The sequence below is a fragment of the Somniosus microcephalus genome, chromosome 1 (assembly GCF_052327205.1).
Source record: "Somniosus microcephalus isolate GS21.2 chromosome 1, FLI_Smic_1.0, whole genome shotgun sequence".
Taxonomy (NCBI): domain Eukaryota; kingdom Metazoa; phylum Chordata; class Chondrichthyes; order Squaliformes; family Somniosidae; genus Somniosus; species Somniosus microcephalus.
The window spans coordinates 392,888,715-392,908,060 of NC_140987.1; the positions used below are offsets into that span (position 1 = coordinate 392,888,715).

Below are 19,346 nucleotides of genomic sequence, written 5' to 3' on the forward strand. Positions count from 1 at the left end.
ATGCCTTCTGAAAGTCCTTAATAATAGTTTCTAGCATTTTCCCTACTACTGATGTCATGAAGCTTCTTTGGGCACTGGAGCCAGGTGGTGGGGGCAACACTGCTGGCAGTGACGGCCTCAGTGATGTGGTCCCACATTGTTCTTTCTGGAGGGCCTCCTGGCCCCTGTGGATGGAGGACCTCTCTTGAAGTGTTGACCACCTGCACAAAGTTGGAGTGCTGCATGCGAGACCCTGGGTGTAGCTTCCCTGGCTTGCTGAGCCATTTGTGTTAGTGCTGAAGCAATTTTACCATTTTTTGAGGTTCGGAAGGGAAATCAGCTTCAAGAGCTGAAGACTCCCATTTGGGACTTTTTAACAACATTAATTTTTTCTTAAAAGCAGAAAAATCTTAGTCCCACAAGCGACTCTTTCTCTGGTAGTGCTTCTTCTATTTTCAGCAGCTGTTAACCCTAGGCCGCGGTGACGGCGTCAACTCTTGTGGCGGCCACAAATTTTTAGCCCACATAGTTCTCAAAAGACTTGAAGTCATGCTGTGGGATAACAGTATACAAAGATTTAATGCATTTGCCTGAAAATTCTCCCTCGGATATTTTAGACGAGGCATTAAATATGCTAACACCTGCACTAAAACAGTGGAAAGACAGGAATTTCAGACCAATGCATTGAGTATTCTGTGGCGTACCGATCACAGAAAGGACACAATCCGCTTTTCGGTCCATAGACTATAAATCAGGCGTCATGCCTTTAAGAAGGATCACACCTTTAAGAAACTCGATCTGCAACATAGTTAAGCCCAGAGCGGGGGAGGAGTAGTCAAAGCTGTGGACTGATGAAAAGCAGTCAGACTTGGTGTAGTCTCTGACGCCATTTTGTGTTCAACATGTAGCCTCAACAATTAAACCTTTTCTATTGAACCTCTCCGAGTTCAGTATTTTTTGCTAGGAGTACGTAGACTCCTACATTGGTGACGCCGACACTCAGGACGACTCCTAAGCGTAACCATGGCTGACACAAATGCAGTTTCTGTGAAGCTGCCGGAGTTCTGGGAGAACCTGGCCACCGCCTGGTTCCTTCAAGCCGAATCGCAATTCCGACTCCGCGGCATCACCGCCGACGCAACGATATACGACTACCTGCTCGCCTCCCTGGGCAGCTCCACAATCACGAAAGTCTGGACAACACTACAAGACCCTCTGGAGGAAGGCAAGTACGCACATCTCAAGGCCGCGCTCCTTAAAAAATCACAGCCTCCCAATTTCTGCGCAACTGCCACCTCCTCGACCTCCCGGGCCTCGGTGACTCCACGCCGTCAGACTTGCTCTCACACATGCTTGCTCTGACCGACGAGAAACCGCCCGGCTCCCTCTTCCGCACGCTCTTTATCCGCCAACTACCTCCCAGCATCCGCCCGGCGATCGTGGCGTCCAGCCTCACGGACCTCGAGGTCCTGGCCGACGAAGCCGATAAGCTCCTGTCCGCCGGCTCCAACCACGCCGTCACCCCCGACCTGGCCTCCGCAGCGTCGGCACGCGCTCCACCCTCTATCGCGTGGCCACACAGCTCAGCCACGAGGCTCCCCAGGCCCCCAAGCCCTCCGACCCAGGGCTACTGCTACTTCCATACCCGATTCGGCGCACGGGCACGCCGCTGCAGCCATCCCTGCACGTTTCCAACCGCCCCCACACCGGCCTACACGATGGCTGTGGGGCAAGAAGGCGCGCTGCTGTACGTTACGGACAGCGCCTCCGGACGCCGTTTCCTATGCGACACAGGCGCGCAGCGCAGCATCATCCCCGCATCCGCCCTCGAGATCCAGCGAGGCGGCCCTGCGCTGGCTGCCGCCAACGGCACCGACATCCGGACGTACAGCACCCGCACCGTCACCATCGACCTCGCAGGCCGTCGCTACCACTGGGAGTTTATCACCGCCAAGGTGCTCTCCCCGCTCCTCGGTGCGGATTTCCTGTGCGCCCACGGCCTGTTGGTCGACATGCCTCGGCGCCGCCTCGTGGACATGAACACCATGTCACCTATCCCGGGCGCCATGGCCCCCCCCAACCCGCCGAAATGGCGTGGCAGTGCCGCGCCCGCTCAACGGACGACTCCTCAGCACTCCTGGCTGAGTTCCCAGCCCTCACCAACCCGACCTTCTCCGCGAAAGTTGCTAAGCACGGGGTAGAACACTTCAGGCCCACCGGTGTATGCCCACGCCCGCAGGCTGGACCCGGCCAAGCTGGAGGTCGCGCGGGCCGAGTTTGCCACAATGGAACAGCTCGGCATCATCCGCCGCTCCAACAGCCCCTGGGCCTCCCCACTCCACATCGTCACCAAACCCGACGGGGGATGGCGCCCCTGCGGGGACTACCGGCGCCTAAACGACGCCACCACGCCGGATCGGTACCCCATACCGCACATTCAAGACTTCTCGGCTAGACTGGCCGGCCGCTCAGTCTTCTCCAAAGTCGACCTGGTGCGCGGTTACCATCAGGTGCCAGTCCACCCCACGGACGTTCCCAAGACGGCCATAATCACCCCTTTTGGACTATTCGAGTTCCTCTGAATGCCCTTCGGCCTCAAAAACGCGGTCCAGGCCTTCCAGCGGCTCATGGACTCGGTCCTCCGGGACCTGAAGTTCCTCTTTGTCTACCTGGATGACATCCTGGTAGCTAGTTCCTCCAAGCAGGAGCACATCGAGCACCTCCGCACCCTGTTCCAGCGGCTCAGTGAGCACGGGCTCATCATCAGCCCAGCCAAGTGCCAATTCGGCCTCAGCAGGATCGAATTCCTCGGCCACCACATCACGCAGGACGGAGCCATTCCCCTGCCCGCCAAGGTGCAAGCCGTCCAGCAGTTCCCCCGGCCTACCACCATCAAAGGCCTCCAGGAGTTCTTGGGGATGATCAACTTTTACAACCGCTTCATTCCCGGAGCGGCCTCCCTCATGCGGCCCCTATACGAAGCCCTCTGGGGTAAGAAAGACAGAATGGCGATCGAGTGGTCGGAGGACATGTTGACCGCTTTCGACTCGACCAAAAAGGCGCTCGCCGACGCCACCATGCTCGCTCACCCACAGCCCAACGCCAGGGTGGCCCTCACCACGGACCCCTCCGACCACGCGGTCAGCGCCGTGTACGAACAGTGGGTCGACGGGGCCTGGCAACCGCTGGCCTTTTTCAGCCGACAACTGCGCCCCCCGGAGGCCAAATACAGTGCCTTTGACCGCGAGCTCCTCGCACTGTACCTGGCAGTCCGCCATTTTAGATTTCTTCTGGAGGGCCGCCCCTTCACCGCGTTTGTCGACCAAAAACCCCTGACATTCACGATGGCGAAATCTGCGGACCCGTGGTCAGCCAGGCAACAACGCCAGCTCGCCGCGGTGTCCGAATTCACCACGGACATCCGGCACGTCTCCGGTCGAGACAACGTGGTGGCCGACTGCCTATCCCGCCCCGCCGTCCACGGCGCCCACCTGGCAGTGGACTATGCTCAACTGGCAGCGGAGCAACGCACCGACCCCAATCTGCTCTCCGCACCCACAACTCTCCCAGGGCTGCGACTGACCGACATCGCCTGCGGCTCGTCCGCCGTCACAGTCAAATGCGACACCTCCTTGGCGCAACCCCGCCCCGTAGTCCCGGCGTCCTGGCGAAAACGGGTGTTCGACATCGTCCACGGCCTCTCACACCCCGGCACCCGCGCGTCCATTAGACTGGTGCCCAACCGATTTGTCTGGCGCGGCCTGTGCAAAGATGTGTGCGTCTGGTCCAGATCCTGCATAGCTTGCCAGCGTGCCAAACTCCACCAGTACGTCAAAGCCCCACTCGAGGAGTTCACCGTGCCAGAAAGAAGGTTTGACCACATCCACATCGACCTCGTCGGCCCCCTGCCGCCATCACAAGGTCACACGCACCTGCTGACAATCGTGGACCGTACCACCCGCTGGCCCGAGGCCATTCCACTGACGTCCACCACCACTGCCGACATCGCGAGGGCGTTCATCGGTACCTGGGTCGCTCGGTTCGGCGTCCCCTCCGACATGACGTCGGATAGAGGCCCGCAGTTCACCTCTGATCTGTGGGCCGCCATCGCCCGAAACCTCGGGGTGGCCGTTCACCGCACCACGGCTTACCACCCCCAAGCCAACGGACTGCGCGAGCGATTCCACAGGTCCATGAAGGCGTCCCTCCGCGCCAGCCTCGAGGACGAGGCTTGGATCGACCGCCTCCCGTGGGTGCTACTTGGCCTACGCTCCGCGGTCAAGGAAGACCTGCAAGCCTCAGCGGCGGAACTTGTGTACGGCCAGCCGCTGCGTGTACCCGGAGAGTCCCTGCCCACCGCCACGACCCCCTGGTCGGCTGACCAGCAACGCCGCGCTTTCGCCAACCGAGCACAACAGTTCGCTCCGGTACCCACCGGCCGGCATAGCGAACCAGCAACCCGCGTACCACCTAGCCTGCACATGGCCAAATTTGTTTTCGTGCGCCATGACGCCCACCGAGGACCTCTACGGCTCCCATACGACGAACCCTACAAGGTACTCCAGACGGGGAACAAGTTCTTCCTCCTCGAAGTGGGCGGCAGAACTGACAAGGTGTCGGTCGACCGGCTCAAGCTGGCGCACCTAGAGCCTGACGAACCCGTTCAAGTGGGCCAACCCCCACCACGGGGCAGACCGCCTAAGAGCCCGACGCGTCCGACTGCCCCGCTCCCGACACCAACCGCCAAGAGCCGTTCCGGCCGTGCCATCAAGCCGCCACGCCGGCTCGTACACTCCCTGCTAGTGGATTCTGGGGGGAGCTGTGTGGCGTACCGATCACAGAAAGGACACAATCTGCTTTTCGGTCCGTAGACTATAAATCAGGCGTCATGCCTTTAAGAAGGATCACACCTTTAAGAAACTCGATCTGCAACATAGTTAAGCCCAGAGCAGGGGAGGAGCAGTCGAAGCTGTGGACTGATGAAAAGCAGTCAGACTTGGTGTAGTCTCTGACGCCATTTTGTGTTCAACATGTAGCCTTAACAATTAAACCTTTTCTGTTGAACCTCTCCGAGTTCAGTATTTTTTGCTAGGAGTATGTAGACTCCTACAATTCATACATTAGTATCTCACAGGGTAATTTCAAGGCCAGAGTTTTAGTGCACGACACCCATATATAAACTCCCAGCCATTCTGGTTGACAAACATTAACATTTTGTTCAAAGCAACAGTTTAAAATATGTACAATGGCAATATGGGAATTTTTAGGACAAGTCTATGGGGCGATTTTCCCATTGAAGGCGGGTTTCGGTTTGGGTGGGTTCTAAACCCGCCTCCACTGTCAGGTGGGAAAAATTTGCGATTTTCCCCTAATTGGCCAGTTAATTTCAGAGGTGTGGGTTCCCCTGGGTCAATTAGTCTTTTGGGACTGAAATTCGCCTCTGCTGACATCACTTATCCAGCTTCATTTAAGGGCTGCTTGATGCGTTGGCTCATTCCACTGGTTTTTGGTCGATGCTGCACCACCTCCAAACTTTTATCTCATTGAAGAATGGCCAGCTCCAAGGCAAGGGCCTCCCCGAGGTGCTCGGATGAGGCGCTGGGTATCCTAGTTGAGGGGTAGATGGCTTAGCAGGGAGGTGCTCTTCCCCTCATCTGGGAGGAAGAGGCCTCCTAAAGAAACCGAGGCTGTGTGGGTCCAGCTGGCAAGGGATATAATCTCCAGATCTGTGCAGATTGGGTGATTGTTTCTGTTTATTGATGAAATGCCATCAGCGTGTTGCACGGCCCTCCTAAACCACGCCAGCTAATCCTGGCGGGTTGACAAGTGGGTGGCCTCCTCACAGCTGCAGCTCCACCATTAAAATTAGGTGATGCCAAGCAGTTGGCATGATGGCATCTGTTATTTCGGCTTAGGCAGCTCCACATTGCGGGCTCCGCGACACTTGCATGGTCAGGTTGGTGGTCAGAGTGAAAGGAGGCCAGAGAGTCATGTCCATTGTCTATCATGTGTTAAGAAGGAGCCAAGCACATGTGCCACAATGGGCAACCTATGCAAATCTGGCCAGGATTAGTGCATCCCTTGCATCACAGCCAGCAATGTGCTCACGTGCTGCCGGCAGATACCTCCGTTGGGGAAGCGCTCAGTCCAAGCGGGGAGAGGGTTTTCCAAGGAGGTCCCACAGTTGAGAGATAGAAGCTGCAGCACCTCTGACTTCAGTAGGCCTGCTGAAAGACCTGTGGAACAAAAGTTCTGCCACCTGCAGCTAATCCCTGATGAAAGCTCCGTTTTAATGGTGGATCTGCAGCTGTGAGGAGGCCACCCACTTGTCAATCCGCCAGGATTAGCTGGCGTGGTTTAGCAGGGCTGTGCAACACGCTGAAAATGTGGCAAAATAACAAAGGTCTGGCAAAATAGGATTATAGAGGCCCTTAACCACTATTTATTAACTACCTCGCCTGACTGATGGAGGCAGGACCGAATCGCACCCATGAAATCCACCTCTGGCAAAATTGTGCAGAGGCGGGTTCCGAACCCGCCCTCACTTTTTTTGCGATTTTCCCAAATCAAATCAAATCAAATCAACTTTTATTTTCATTGTTAGTGCACAAGTGCAGTACAACGAAATGTAGGCTTGCGGCTCCCGAGAGTGTACATTTAGATTAAGACATTTAAACATTCAACATACATTTGGCTTGTAATACATTAACATAAACATAACCATAATAAAGTGCATTGGCAGATGTGCAGGCTTTAGAGTTTATTTGTGGAGTTCAGTAGGATGACAGCCCTGGGAAAGAAGCTGTTCCTAAATCTGGTCGTACGGGTGCCATACCATACTGTCCCGCCTCCAAACCCACCTCCTCGGGGCTGGGAAAATCGCCCCCTATTAGGCCAAATATGTTTGTCCCTTTCTGATAGATCAACCCCATTCTTACCATTGCTCTCAATCTCTTGTCTCCACATAATGCATGTAATTAACCCTTCAATCTATTTATAAAGGGTAATTTTCCAATCAGAAATTCATGTGTGTTTTGTGTGCTGCCAGTGGATGGGATTCTCCATTGGGAGGGCAAACCAAAATTTTACCCCAATACCGTCTGATTCAGTGGCCTTTCCTGATAACTTACTCCACAAGTTGATTTCCCTTTGAGTGAAAACCTGAATTCCTTTCTTACTCCTAACATGCTAATTTTAACTTGTGAGGCTTGGTTTTTCAAACCTTCACCTCAGTGAAGGATTTCCTGGATCAGTTTGGTCAATCCCCTTTGTAATGCTGAAAATTTCTTGCACCCAAATGCCTTTATAATGAAACATTAACTTTTTAGTATTTTGGAAAGCAGAAAAAGAATGACCTGCATTTATATAGCATCTTTCACCGACCTCAGGACGTTCCAAAGTGCTTTACAGCCAATGAAGTACTTTTGAAGTGTAGTCACTGTTATAGTGTAAGAGATATTTGACGTGTGCTTGCTCAATCTACCAAGAGGAAGTGTAATGATTAATAGTTTGAACATGCTCACATTCATGAACGCCGAGGAAGTTGCCGATTCCATGTCCCGTTCCGTGCTTGTAGTTCAGTCCCGCTTCCCACAAAGCATGTCGAGCCCATACGTCAAGCACATCCCCTAACAGCAATCACATTATTAGTACAGGGTGGAAAGAATTTTATATATTTATTTCAGCAAACACGCAGAAGTACCTTTGGAATCTCTAAAAAGATATAGGCCTAGAAATTGGGTTGGGGCACAAAAGTCGCCTGAGCGCAGGATTTAGCGCAGCGTTCGAGGCTTTAGCGATCGTCAGATATTCAGTTTCATTGCTGCTCGAGGGACACGGGGCAAGGCTCGAGGCGCTCCGCGTCCCTCTTAGGGCGCTGAAACTGATTATCGCAGTGCAACGTGCCGCAGCGCCACACGCTGCGGCACGGCACGCTGCGGTACTGCAGGCCTTCCTCCCACTGTTAAGGGGGAGGTGCCTGCAACAGCGCGATCCCCGCTCGCGAGTGCCGGCAAATGAGCCCGGCACCAAGGAGAAGTGCCGGGCTCTCGGGAAACAGCCGTCAATGCCACGGGGGGGGTGGTTAGGAGGTCGGGGACAGAGGTGCTGGCAGGCGACTGCCGAAAAGGCGGCCGCCCCGCACCTCCACCTTAACTTGCGCCGCTGCCGGCACGGTAAGGCCCCGTGAACCGGGTGCGGGTAGCGAGCGGCGCAACTGCGGCATTCGCTACCAAATATCGCGAACGGGACATGAATGGGGCGCTGCGCACACTGATGACGTCGTCGGCGGCGGCGCAGCGCAAATGCCTAACGCCACCATTAACGCCGCTACTGAATATCGCGGGAGACGCAGCCAGTGGTGCTACAGCCACTGACTGCCTCTTTAGGTGCTAACAGGTGGCGCTACTCACCCAATTTCTCCCCCATAAACACCTAATCTTTCAGAAATGTACTCATATGCCTCACAAACTAAACAAAAATCTTATATAAAGTGCTCCAATTTTTTTTTTTAATATTCATTCTCGGGCTGCCTGGTGTTGCCAGCAAGGCTGGTATTTATTGTCCACTGCAATGAAAAGTAATAGGCACTGGAGAGCGATGAGCTCCTCAGGGGCTCAGAAAATAGATAGCTGAGCTATACAACAACAATAACTTGCATTTATATATCGCCTTTAATGTAGTAAAACATCCCAAGGTACTTCACAGGAGCGTTATCAAACAAAATTTGACACCGAGCCACATAAGGAGACATTAGGACAGGTGACCAAAAGCTTGAACAAAGAGGTAGGTTTTAAGGAGCGATGTAAAGGAGGAGAGACCAAGAAACTGCCAGATTTGATCTCCAGACAGTTAGCGGATTCTGCCAGGCAGCAGCCGGGGTGCTATGATTAACCTCAGTGCCCTCAGATTAAGGAGGAGAAAATCAGCTGTGGGCTCTCTCTCTTGATTGCTACCCAGTGATTCCTGCTGGCAGGGTACATGTAGGTGCTGCATGAGAACAGCTTCGCGCTCAGGGTTGATGCCCTCGTGGTTAAATAGGTTGCTACCAATCACTAGTAAGCGCCATACAAAAAACAGTGGCCACTTGGGCGAGGTGCCAAGTTTCCGTCAACAAGGAGTCAACACCTTCATGAGAAGGGAGTAGTATAGTGATAAAGAAAATTAAACTGGAACGAGGTTTGAAGACTGTAATCTCATCTCCAAGTGAATGTTATAAATCACTTGAGTTTGCTGAAAGTGATTTACTGATCAAATCAGGGAATTGAGTACATACAGGCAAGTTTCTCCCCCAACCCAATGGACTGTTTGTAAAATCAAATAAAAGCAAGGGACTTTTTAAGCATAATATTATGTGTGGCGGTGTGTTGGTGGAGTAAAAACCTATGTGGTGAAGTGGAAATGGCAGGATGGGTAAGCAGAGGCATGACAAACCTCAAATAAAAAAGCCCCCAAAAAGCTAATGCAAAATGCTAAAAAAAGAAACAGCACATGGTATTGCTTTATAATGGATGTGTGTGAATAGCCCTCAAGGAAGTCATTGTTTATAAATGTGTCCCTCAACCAAAAGTCAGTTGTGCTCCTAACAAATACATGTTAACACCCTGGTGGGTTAGCAACTCTTCCACAGGTAACAGGATAGATCACTCCTGGGCCATTTTTTAATAAAATAGACTGGAATTACCTCTAGGCTAACTTGCAGAGTAACTATTCATCACTATGTCAGCCAATGAGTTGGAGACAGAGTGAGATCTATGGCAGGACTTATAGCAAAGAGTCTATTTTACAGCAAATAAAGTCTAGTTACTGAGCAAACAGTCGGTTTAAACAGCGCACTACAGCAGGGTCTATTTAAAAAGAGTCTCTAACCGAAACTGCAGCAACATCTCCTGATAAATGCAGGGTGATTTCTCCAGCTGTGAGTGAAGGATAGTTACATAATAAAAATTGATTATTTCTTCAACAAAATGCAATAGTGGAGAATAGTTACATACAAATTATGTGTGTAAAATCAATCCCAGGCATGCCAGATGTGATTGATGGGGGAATTAACCAATCATCTCCATTCTGGCTGAGAATAGCGGTGTCACAATCTGCAGCCCACTTATTGGGGCTGATCTTACGAATGCATGCTACCAGCATATGAATGGTTGGAAAATCATGGGCAGTGCACCCAAAACTTCCTGATGTGCACAGCCAGCAGGCAATGTTCCCTGCCGAATGCACACATTCATAAAAGACGGCTTGTTCACTCCATTGTTGACTTACCAATTGTTTTAGTCGGGAAGATAGATCGAGCCAGGTCAATGTGTCCCATCAGCACCCGCGTGTATGCTTCCTGATAAATATATCAAATAAACCATTCATTAAAGGACAGGATCATTCTAAATCTATAAATTAGAGGTGAGATTTTAATTTGTGTTTAATTGAGGAAATCTGCTGTTTTAATTGCAACTGATCTAGATGTTTTGGCACAATTTCACAACACTGTTCAAGAAGTAATTTTGGAACACTTCCTCTTATGAGAATATCTGAATAAAACTGCAGAATTATTTTTTAAATCTTTAAACATTGTTACTTATTAAAATTCTAATAAAATTGTAACATTAAAAATATAAGAGAAGATACAAACAAAACAGCTTTTCAATTAAATGGAGGAATATAGACCTGTAGTTATACAAATCTTTAAAAGAAGGATTCCAGGTGGTAAAAGCCAGGAAAGGGGGAAATGGAATTCTGGAATTTATATATAGAACATTGAATATAAAATCAAAGAGATGATGAATTTGTACAAGACTTTGGTTAGGCCACAGTTGGAGTATTGGATGTGATTTTGGATATCCTATTATAGGAAAGATGTTGGAGCTATGGAGATTGTATGATGATACCAGAAATGAGAGAATGTTTGGGTAGATTCTACGGATTCCAGGTGTGTGCTCCAGATGTGCAAAACTGTTAACCAGGAGCAGAAATTTGTAAAATCTACCCTATTATTTGAATCAGAGACTAAGAGTGTATTCACTGGAGAAGAAGAGGATAAAGAGATATCTAATAGATGTATTCATCAAAATTATAAAAGGGTTTAATAGAGTAAATAGTGGGGCCCTGAAGGTGGCTCATCTTGACAAAAGTGTCAAGATGCACCCACCCCTGACCTCTACCATTGATCTTGCCAAAGTTCATGGGGTCAGGGGGAGGTCCTGTGATTTGGATGGCAATGGTGAAATGGGGGCACATCTGGACCACTCCCCCCCCCCCCCCCCCTCTGCAGAGAGGCCGGAAAGTCCAGCATAAGTGCCTGGGGCTAGACCAGGCATTGGGTTATCCCTCCCTTAGAAAGCCTTGTGCATTGCTCCCAGCAGTCCCTTTTGTAAGGAGAGTCACAATGTTTAAAAAAAAATCCAGCTTGGAAGTTCAGGTCACAATCATGGCCTGGACCCCTAGTGCATTTTCAGGGGCTGGATAGTGATCAGGAGTGGGAACCTTGACTGATTTTCCCCTCCCTAGACTGAAAGAAATTAGAAAGACTTGCATGTATACAGCGCCTTTCACGACCACCAGACATTCCAAAGTGCTTTACAGCCAATGAAGTAATTTTTGAAGTGTAGTCACTGTTTTAGGAAACGCAGCAGCCAATTTGCGCACAGCAAGCTCCCACAAAGAGCAATGTGATAACGACCAGATAATCTGTTTTTTTTAGTGATGCTGATTGAGGGATAAATATTGGCCAGGACACTGGGAATAACTCCCCTGTTCTTCTTCGAAATAGTGCCACAGGATCTTTTACATCCACCTGAAAGAGCAGACGGGGTCTCAGCTTAATGTCTCATCTGAAAGACAGCACCTCTGACAGTGCAGCACTCCCTCAGTACTGCACTGGAGTGTCAGCCTAGATTTCTGTGCTCAAGTCTCTGGAGTGGGACTTGAACCCACAACCTTCTGACTCCGAGGTGAGAGTGCTACCAACTGAGCCATGGTTGACACACTGGGGGGTGTTGAGATCAGTTCTAGCACATCTATTGCCACCTTAGCTGGGATCAGCTAACTCAATATAGGTTGAGGATTGAAGCCACGACTGTCCTGTTCTGTATGGTTGAGCTTCACATTCTGCTTTATATTTAATAACAACCATTGGTGAGCTCAAGAGAAAATTGTTTAATTTCAGGCTCCAGCACTGTAATCCCAGTCTTGATGATCATGTCCACAGAGATCTGCGCAATGAAATGATTACCTAGACAGACTTGCAAACTCACGTACCTTCTGAAAACTGGTTGGGGTTCCCCAGTGTAATGTGCGGGTAATATCGGTTGTTCCATCTCTAAGATTTTAATATAAATAATGTTAAAGAAATTAATACATCAAAGACTGAGTATCTGTTTTGCTTCCCCTAGTGTATCAGCAACATTGTAAGCACCACAAAGATTTCCTTCAATCGCTATTTCTACCAAAAATCCTAAATGTGATCGCTTAGCACCTTTTCACATCTTTCAGAAACATCCCAAACCACTTCACACACAACAAATTACTTTGAAGTGCAGTTATTTTGTGATGTTATGTAAGCAAATGTGGCAGCTATTTTCTACAATGCAAGATCCTACAAACAGCAATGAAGTGAATGAGCAGTTACTGTATTATTAGGCAGTGTTGGTTGAGGGAGGGATTTTGGCAAGCACACCAGGAGAACTTCATGCTCCACTTTGAATAGTCTCTTGGGATTCAGAAATATGGAACTTTGGAAATCCTCCTGCGACATTTATGCCGTAACTAAAACATTACAACCAGAGGAAACCTTCCCACTAAATATCCAGCTATACTCATGCGGCGATCAAAAAGGTAGTGAATTTGTTTTTTAAGCCGAAGTTAATGATTTCAAGCCTGGAGTTTTTGGTAATGCAATTCCATGTGCTTTTGTTGGATGAGATTTGACTGATAAAAGACTGAGTGAAATATCATTTCATATTACACAGAGGATGGAAAATGTATTTGTGATTCACCATCTGAGAATTTTTATTGTGACGTCACATCATTTTAGATCACTTGGTAAGCAGTGTTAGTGCCAGTGCCTTCTGTGAATAAACATGCATATCACCTGATCAAACACAACAGTCTTCTTCTCTCTTGCCTCTATTTTATCAATAATACTGTGGCCAGTGCTCCACTGCACTTTAATCTTTTGTTCTTACTAAACTGCAAATAAGCTGCCTTACACACACATTCCCTTATTTCCTTCTATCTTCAGAAAATGCTGGAAACACTCAGCAGGCCAGGCAGCATCCGTGGAGAGAGAAACAGAGTTAACGTTTCAGGTCTGTGACCCTTTGTCAGAACTGGAAAAAGTTAGAGATGTAACCGGTTTTAAGCAGGTGCTGAGGCAGGGAAAGGGGGAGGGGAGGAAAGAACAAAAGGGACGGTCTGTGATAGGATGGAAGGCAGGAGAGATTAAATGTTGCAAATGGGGATGGCAGGATCATCAACTGCTGCCATGTGAAAAAATTGGGGCAGGGGTTATAGTCTGAAATTGTTGAACTCAATGTCGAGTCCAAAATGCCTAATCGAAAGTTGAGGTGCTGTTCCTTGAGCTTACGTTGAGCTTCATTGGAACAGCGCAAGAGGCCGAGGACAGAGAGGTCAGAGTGGGAGTGGAGCGGAGGATTAAAGTGACAAGCGACTGGAAACTTGGGGTCACCCTTACGGACTGAATGGAGGTGTTCCACAAAGCGGTCACCCAATCTGCGTTTGGTCTCCCCAATGTAGACGGGACCACATCATGAGCAGCGAATACAGTATACTAAATTGCAAGAAGTACAAGTAAATCCCTGTTTCACCTGGAAGGGGCGTTTGGGGCCCTGGACTGTGGGAAGGGAGGAGGTAAAAGGGCAGGTGTTGCATCTCCTGCGCTTGCACGGGAAGGTGCCGTGGGGAGGGGAGGGGAGGGGAGGGGCTGTTGGGAGTGATTGAGGAGTGGACCAGGGTGTTGCGGAGGGAGTGGTCCCTTCGGAATGCTGAAAGGGGAGGGGAAGGGAAGATGCGTTTGGTGTTGGGATCACGCTGGAGGTGGCGGAATTGGCGGGGGATGATCCGTTGAATGTGAAGGCTGGTGGGGTGAAAGGTGAGGACAGACTATCCCTTTTGTTCTTTCCTCCCCTCCCCCCCTTTCCCTGCCTCTGCACCTGCTTAAAACCGGTTACATCTCTAACTTTTTCCAGTTCTGACAAAGGGTCACAGATCTGAAACGTTAGCTCTGTTTCTCTCTCCATGGATGCAGCCTGGCCTGCTGAGTGTTTCCAGCATTTTCTGTTGTTATTTCAGATTTCCAGAATCTGCAGTATTTTGCTATTGTGTTCCTTATATCTTCACTGTGTTGAAATTAAGAATTATCCCACAGTTTACAACTCTCGTCATTCTTGCACAGGATTTCAAAACTGTGGAACTTTTTTATTTTTCAGACTTTCCTTTTTCCCACAAACTGTGGGCTTTTAAAACCCAACCTTAGCATCATTTAATCATAACCTCCTGATTTACCTCATCTTTTTTTCAAAACATTGATGGTGTCCTGTTCTATGGGCTCTCACCCTTCAAATTCATTTCAATAAAAAACAGCTGCAATATTTTAAGCTATAAAGTGAAGTCCGTATAATTAAATTATCATATGATGGAATCTAAAGAAAACTACCAATAATTTCAGAGAATCATCTTCAGCTAATACAGAATTGACTCAGCAAATTACCCCCCCACCCCCTTGGGATTCTAAGGCCCTCTTTCTATTTGTGGTTTTGTTTCAAAATCAGTCTGAATTTAGAGCTCAAATGAGTTGTGCATTAAAACAGGATTCAGATTGAATTGTCTGAATTTAATTCATTTTGTTTCATTGAAATATTGGGCCAAGACCCATTTTGCAGGACACCACCAAGGTTGAAAAGAGTAAAAGATAAAAAGTAAATCAGGAATTAGTGATTAGGGAGGGAAGAATCTTCACAGCTTTGAAGTTCTGGGAAAGAATGAGTTATTGCATGAGTCTCGAGAGCTGATTTCCCATTGGGCACTCCTGTCAAGCAGCAATGTTTGCAGAGAGCATCGGTCAGGAAATTGTCTGCCTGCAGCCCCTGATTATTCCGTGCAGTTGCTCCAAATTATATTCATGGCTTCTGAACATGCATTAATCTTGTGCATGCGCAGTTGACCCATTGTTGCTGAATCTACCCTGCAGCATAAATGGAGTAAATCTTCAACAACATGAATTGTTTCTGTAATATAAAAGGCGCATTAGCTGAATGTGGACTGGTACTTTGCACTGCTACTGCGTGTGTGTGTTGATACTTACAGGTACTGTCCTCCAGAGTCTATCAGGTACATTTCATCTGGAACCAGCTTCCTGTCGGTTTCATTGTTGGGACTAAGTCAAAAAATGAAAAACAAGTCAGTGACATTGGCAACTCAAATCCAGTAAAACAGCCTCAGGTTTGAATTAGTAGTCCAGCCTGAAACTTTCAATTGCTGATAAAGTAATTGTGCTATTAAAAATCAACATGTTCTGAATTTCTAAAATCATATAAATAGCTTTTCCTCCTCTCTGCATCCTCAAATGCTACAATCAAGACTTCTTGAACCATCCCCTTATACTAACTCATTCTTTTCCTGGACCTCAAATTCCTTAATTCCATCTTTCTTCTCTTCCTTCAAATATCCAATCTTTCAAGATTCAAGTTCAATATCATCTAATACCTACTTCCTGAGATGGACATTGGCTTATGTGAAACACCGGGGAAGCATGACTGAGGAGCACTGGACACAACACATTGCAGCCTCCAACCTATCTTTTCTCTCTTTGTGCTTTTGTTGCTATTTTGGTTACCACTTCTTTGAAATTTCCTCTCTTATTTCTCCTAAACTGCAAATATGTCAGCTACAAAGTCTTTTTTCTAACCCTGCCCCCATGGTGTTAAAATCAAGATTGAAATAACACTTGGAAGTGAAATTTCTCTTGGTGCACAAACAAAGTACGTTGACTGAAACAGCAAATAGAAACATAAAATAACTTTAATGGGACTGGCTCCATGATGGTAAGGTTTCCAACAACCCAGATTGCCCGGGAACCTCCCGTAATGGGGCTTGGATCTCCTGGGCGCTGCTGCTAGAAACATGGGAGAATATTGCATTTAAATTTCCCTCCTAAATTGGTCCCTATGCTTCCTAATTTACTTATTTCCTATCATCTTTTCAACTATGATGGCATCTATGAGCTTTGACCATTCACCTCGGCTTCTTCACTAATTATTCTCCTATTACAAAGGGGAGGGGAAGAGTTTTCAGACCCACATAGTTCTTGGAACAGACACAGGCACACTTTGTTCTGAAAACTCGGTTCTGTGGTTGCTATGAGGAACTGACCTTGGGATGTAAAAATCTTTTGTCCTTAAAGAGACAGCCCAGGTTACATACAGCTGCATTTCAGCAACAGAATAAAACATTACGAGTTGCACGGTACAATTCTTGTGTCCTTAAAAAAAAAGAGATTGGCCTAGAAATTTGGCTATGCGGTGTCCGTATTTCACAATTTCATCACTTACCTAAGGGCCACTGCTAGCATCAGAGTGGCCCGCTCTTCAGCAAGGCTTCACAAGGCGTACTGCCTCTTACTTTCTGCAGTTATCCCGGTACATGGAAATGAGGCCCGCGGTCCAATATCGGGGGGCATCGGGCCTCACTGTTCAGGGACTGCACCTGTGTACCCCATGCGCCAAAAAAATGGGTGCGTCCAAATTTCTAGGCCTGAATCTCTGACTCACCATGAGCAATGCCTCAACAGATCTGATTGTTTAATTAAAAAAAATCTTCAGCAGCGGGGCAGTCAGTGTCAGGATGACATTATCCCATTGGTCTCGTGAGATCATTTACTTGGCAGCAATGTTCTGTAAAAATCCAGTGTTCAAAAGTCACAGATTCTGAATCTATACCTTCAACTTTATTACCTACATTATGCTGCTTTTCTCATTTCATATGAACTAATCCACAAAATGTCAGGAGTTGAACAGCTATGTGAGAAGTGTGGCTGAAATTCAATCCGTGACTAGAGCCAGTGATCTGTTGTGGTACAGCATCCTTCACAGATCCTGTGAATTTACAATCCTGTGAGTTTCCACACTTACTGTGCTGCCTGAGTGTTGCAATGTTGCATTAAAAGTCCCAGAGGGAGTAAAAATGCTGGTTTCTGTGCCGATCTGAGCAATAACAAATCATCTGCCCTTCAGGAATAGTTCAGCTAGCAAGGAGCAAAATTACTCTAAACAAAAAACAAGGGGATGTCTCTTATTCTTCATAATTAATGAGCCATTAATGAAATTGTAGGAATGTGTGGCTATGAAACATCCAATTTCTGAGAATGTGATTTCATCAGAGGGCCATTCATTATTGAGAAAACAAGCATTCTCTCATTTTTAATTAAAAAAAAGTGAAATCTCACCCCCTCTTGAATGCATGCATTCCGGATTGTAAACCTTTTGCACATTATAGTTAAATAGACCCAGTGAAATGGGCATGAGGACTGGAGATTAGATTACATTTGTTTGATGATGATCAAATCAGCTGCTGTCAAGGTCAAGATTAGAACTCAGCCATTGACCTCCAGAAAAGCTATGTTATGACAGATGGAGGAGGAGGTTTAAGGTCAGAATAACAACACTTATTTTTGTTGCAAGCAAGGTCTAAAGGGGGAAAAACTAGGTTGCTTTGCCCCTCCCGTTAGTGCTGGGGCGCTAACGCCCCTAGCTCCCGGGTGCGGCGCTGCTAACGACTCCTGCGAAACTCAGCGGGAAGTTAGCAGCGGCAGTAGCCGGTAGCACGCTGTGGTGCTGCGCCGCCAGCGATTACGTCATCGCCGTGCGTTGCGCCCCCTGACCGATCGCCGGACGATATGTCCGACAGGGTCAGGGGAGCGTTTTTGCAGCCACTGCGGCGCAAGTTAAAGGGCAGATATCGGGTTTTTTTGGCCGCATGCCAGCACCTGCCCCTTTCCCTTTTTTATTCAGGGTGACGGCTGTGATTGTTCAGCCTGGCACTCCTCGAGTGCCGGGCTTCTTTCCCGGTACCCCGCTCCCCGGTGGTCCAGCAGGGCCGCGGTGCGCGCTATGCCAGGCACTTCCCCTTTAATCAGGGGAGGGAGGCCTGCAATACCACGGCGCTACATGCCGACGTGCGCAGCGCTGTGGCATGTAGTGCTGCGATAGTCACTTGTAGCACCCCAGGAAGGAGGTGGAGCGCTTCCAGTAGTGCCCCACCTCCTGCTTGGGGTGCTACCACTGAATTTATGGCAAAGGGGCACTAACTTTTTCGGGGTGCTAAAAAGTGGGGCGCCACTAAATTTCTCCCCCAAACACTTTTATTTTGTCACAGCCTAAATGGAATGGAATTTAGTGCTTGATTTGAAAAATTAAAAAGCGTATATCTGCTTAAGTATAAAAGCAGCTTCCCATGAATTTCAACAGGTTCATGGCTGCTGTGCCATTTTGTCAAAATGAACTTTATTCTGTTGTACTGCTGTTGTGTTTCTTTGATATTAAAATGCTCCAAAGGCTTGATTTCAGCACCATCAGGAAACCAAACGCAATGCTTCTTGAACCTGCATTCTCCGCATCAGACCGATTAATATGAATCGTATTGTCCATGTCTCTAACCCCAGCAGATAATGGAACTGAACAATCCACTGGGGAAAAATGGAAGCCAATCCCAACATTCAGAGTTCATAGTCCCATATGTTAGAGAACAAAACCTGACAAGCTGACAACTCAAGAATGGCCCTAATTATAAGCCTATGATATGTGAAATAAAGTTGTTACATGGTGGGAAATAAATTAATTCTCCACCCTAGTTCACAAAGGCACTCTACCTCTCTGGACCTAGTTCATACAGATACTGCACCCTATCCAATTCCTCACCTTTTCACAGAGACACTGGTCTGGATATTTACTGGGGCAGGTTACGTAGGCAGGGGGGCAGAGTTTCGGATTGGAAACCCGGAAATCTGGGTTTCCCCCACAGGCTGTGGAGTTTTAACTCCACAATTAGGGTCTTTTGGCCCGGAAAGGTTCCCCGCATGAAAGTCAGCCTGATTGACAGGTTGGCTTCCAACCAGACGCGAAACACCAGGAGCAGACCGCAGGACCAGGTAGGTCCGACTCATGACCCGGGTGGGGGGTGGGGCGGAGGGTCCAATTCCGGGGAACAGGGGGGAGCAAGAGATCCGATCCCAGACTCCAGGGGTCTTTGTATGGGGGTCTGATGGTGGGGGAGCTTGGGAGGCCGAGGGACGCACTCCCGCTCCTCATGGCTTCCAGCCTCATCAACATATTTAAAATGCCAACCCGCCTCCTGGG

The 19,346-nt window shown here is 48.4% G+C and overlaps 1 protein-coding gene across 1 annotated transcript in view; it reads right to left on the reverse strand.

The window, feature by feature from the left end:
• The window catches only part of xpnpep2 (X-prolyl aminopeptidase (aminopeptidase P) 2, membrane-bound), a 132,155-nt gene that overhangs the window by 10,732 nt on the left and 102,077 nt on the right, over positions 1-19,346 (reverse strand). The window contains exons 14-17 of the mRNA XM_085997392.1: positions 15,299-15,370; positions 12,235-12,295; positions 10,246-10,315; positions 7,503-7,607 (exon numbers count right to left, since the gene is read on the reverse strand). Coding sequence (XP_085853518.1) covers positions 7,503-7,607; positions 10,246-10,315; positions 12,235-12,295; positions 15,299-15,370 — 308 coding nt within the window. The remainder of the gene's footprint in view (positions 1-7,502; positions 7,608-10,245; positions 10,316-12,234; positions 12,296-15,298; positions 15,371-19,346) is intronic.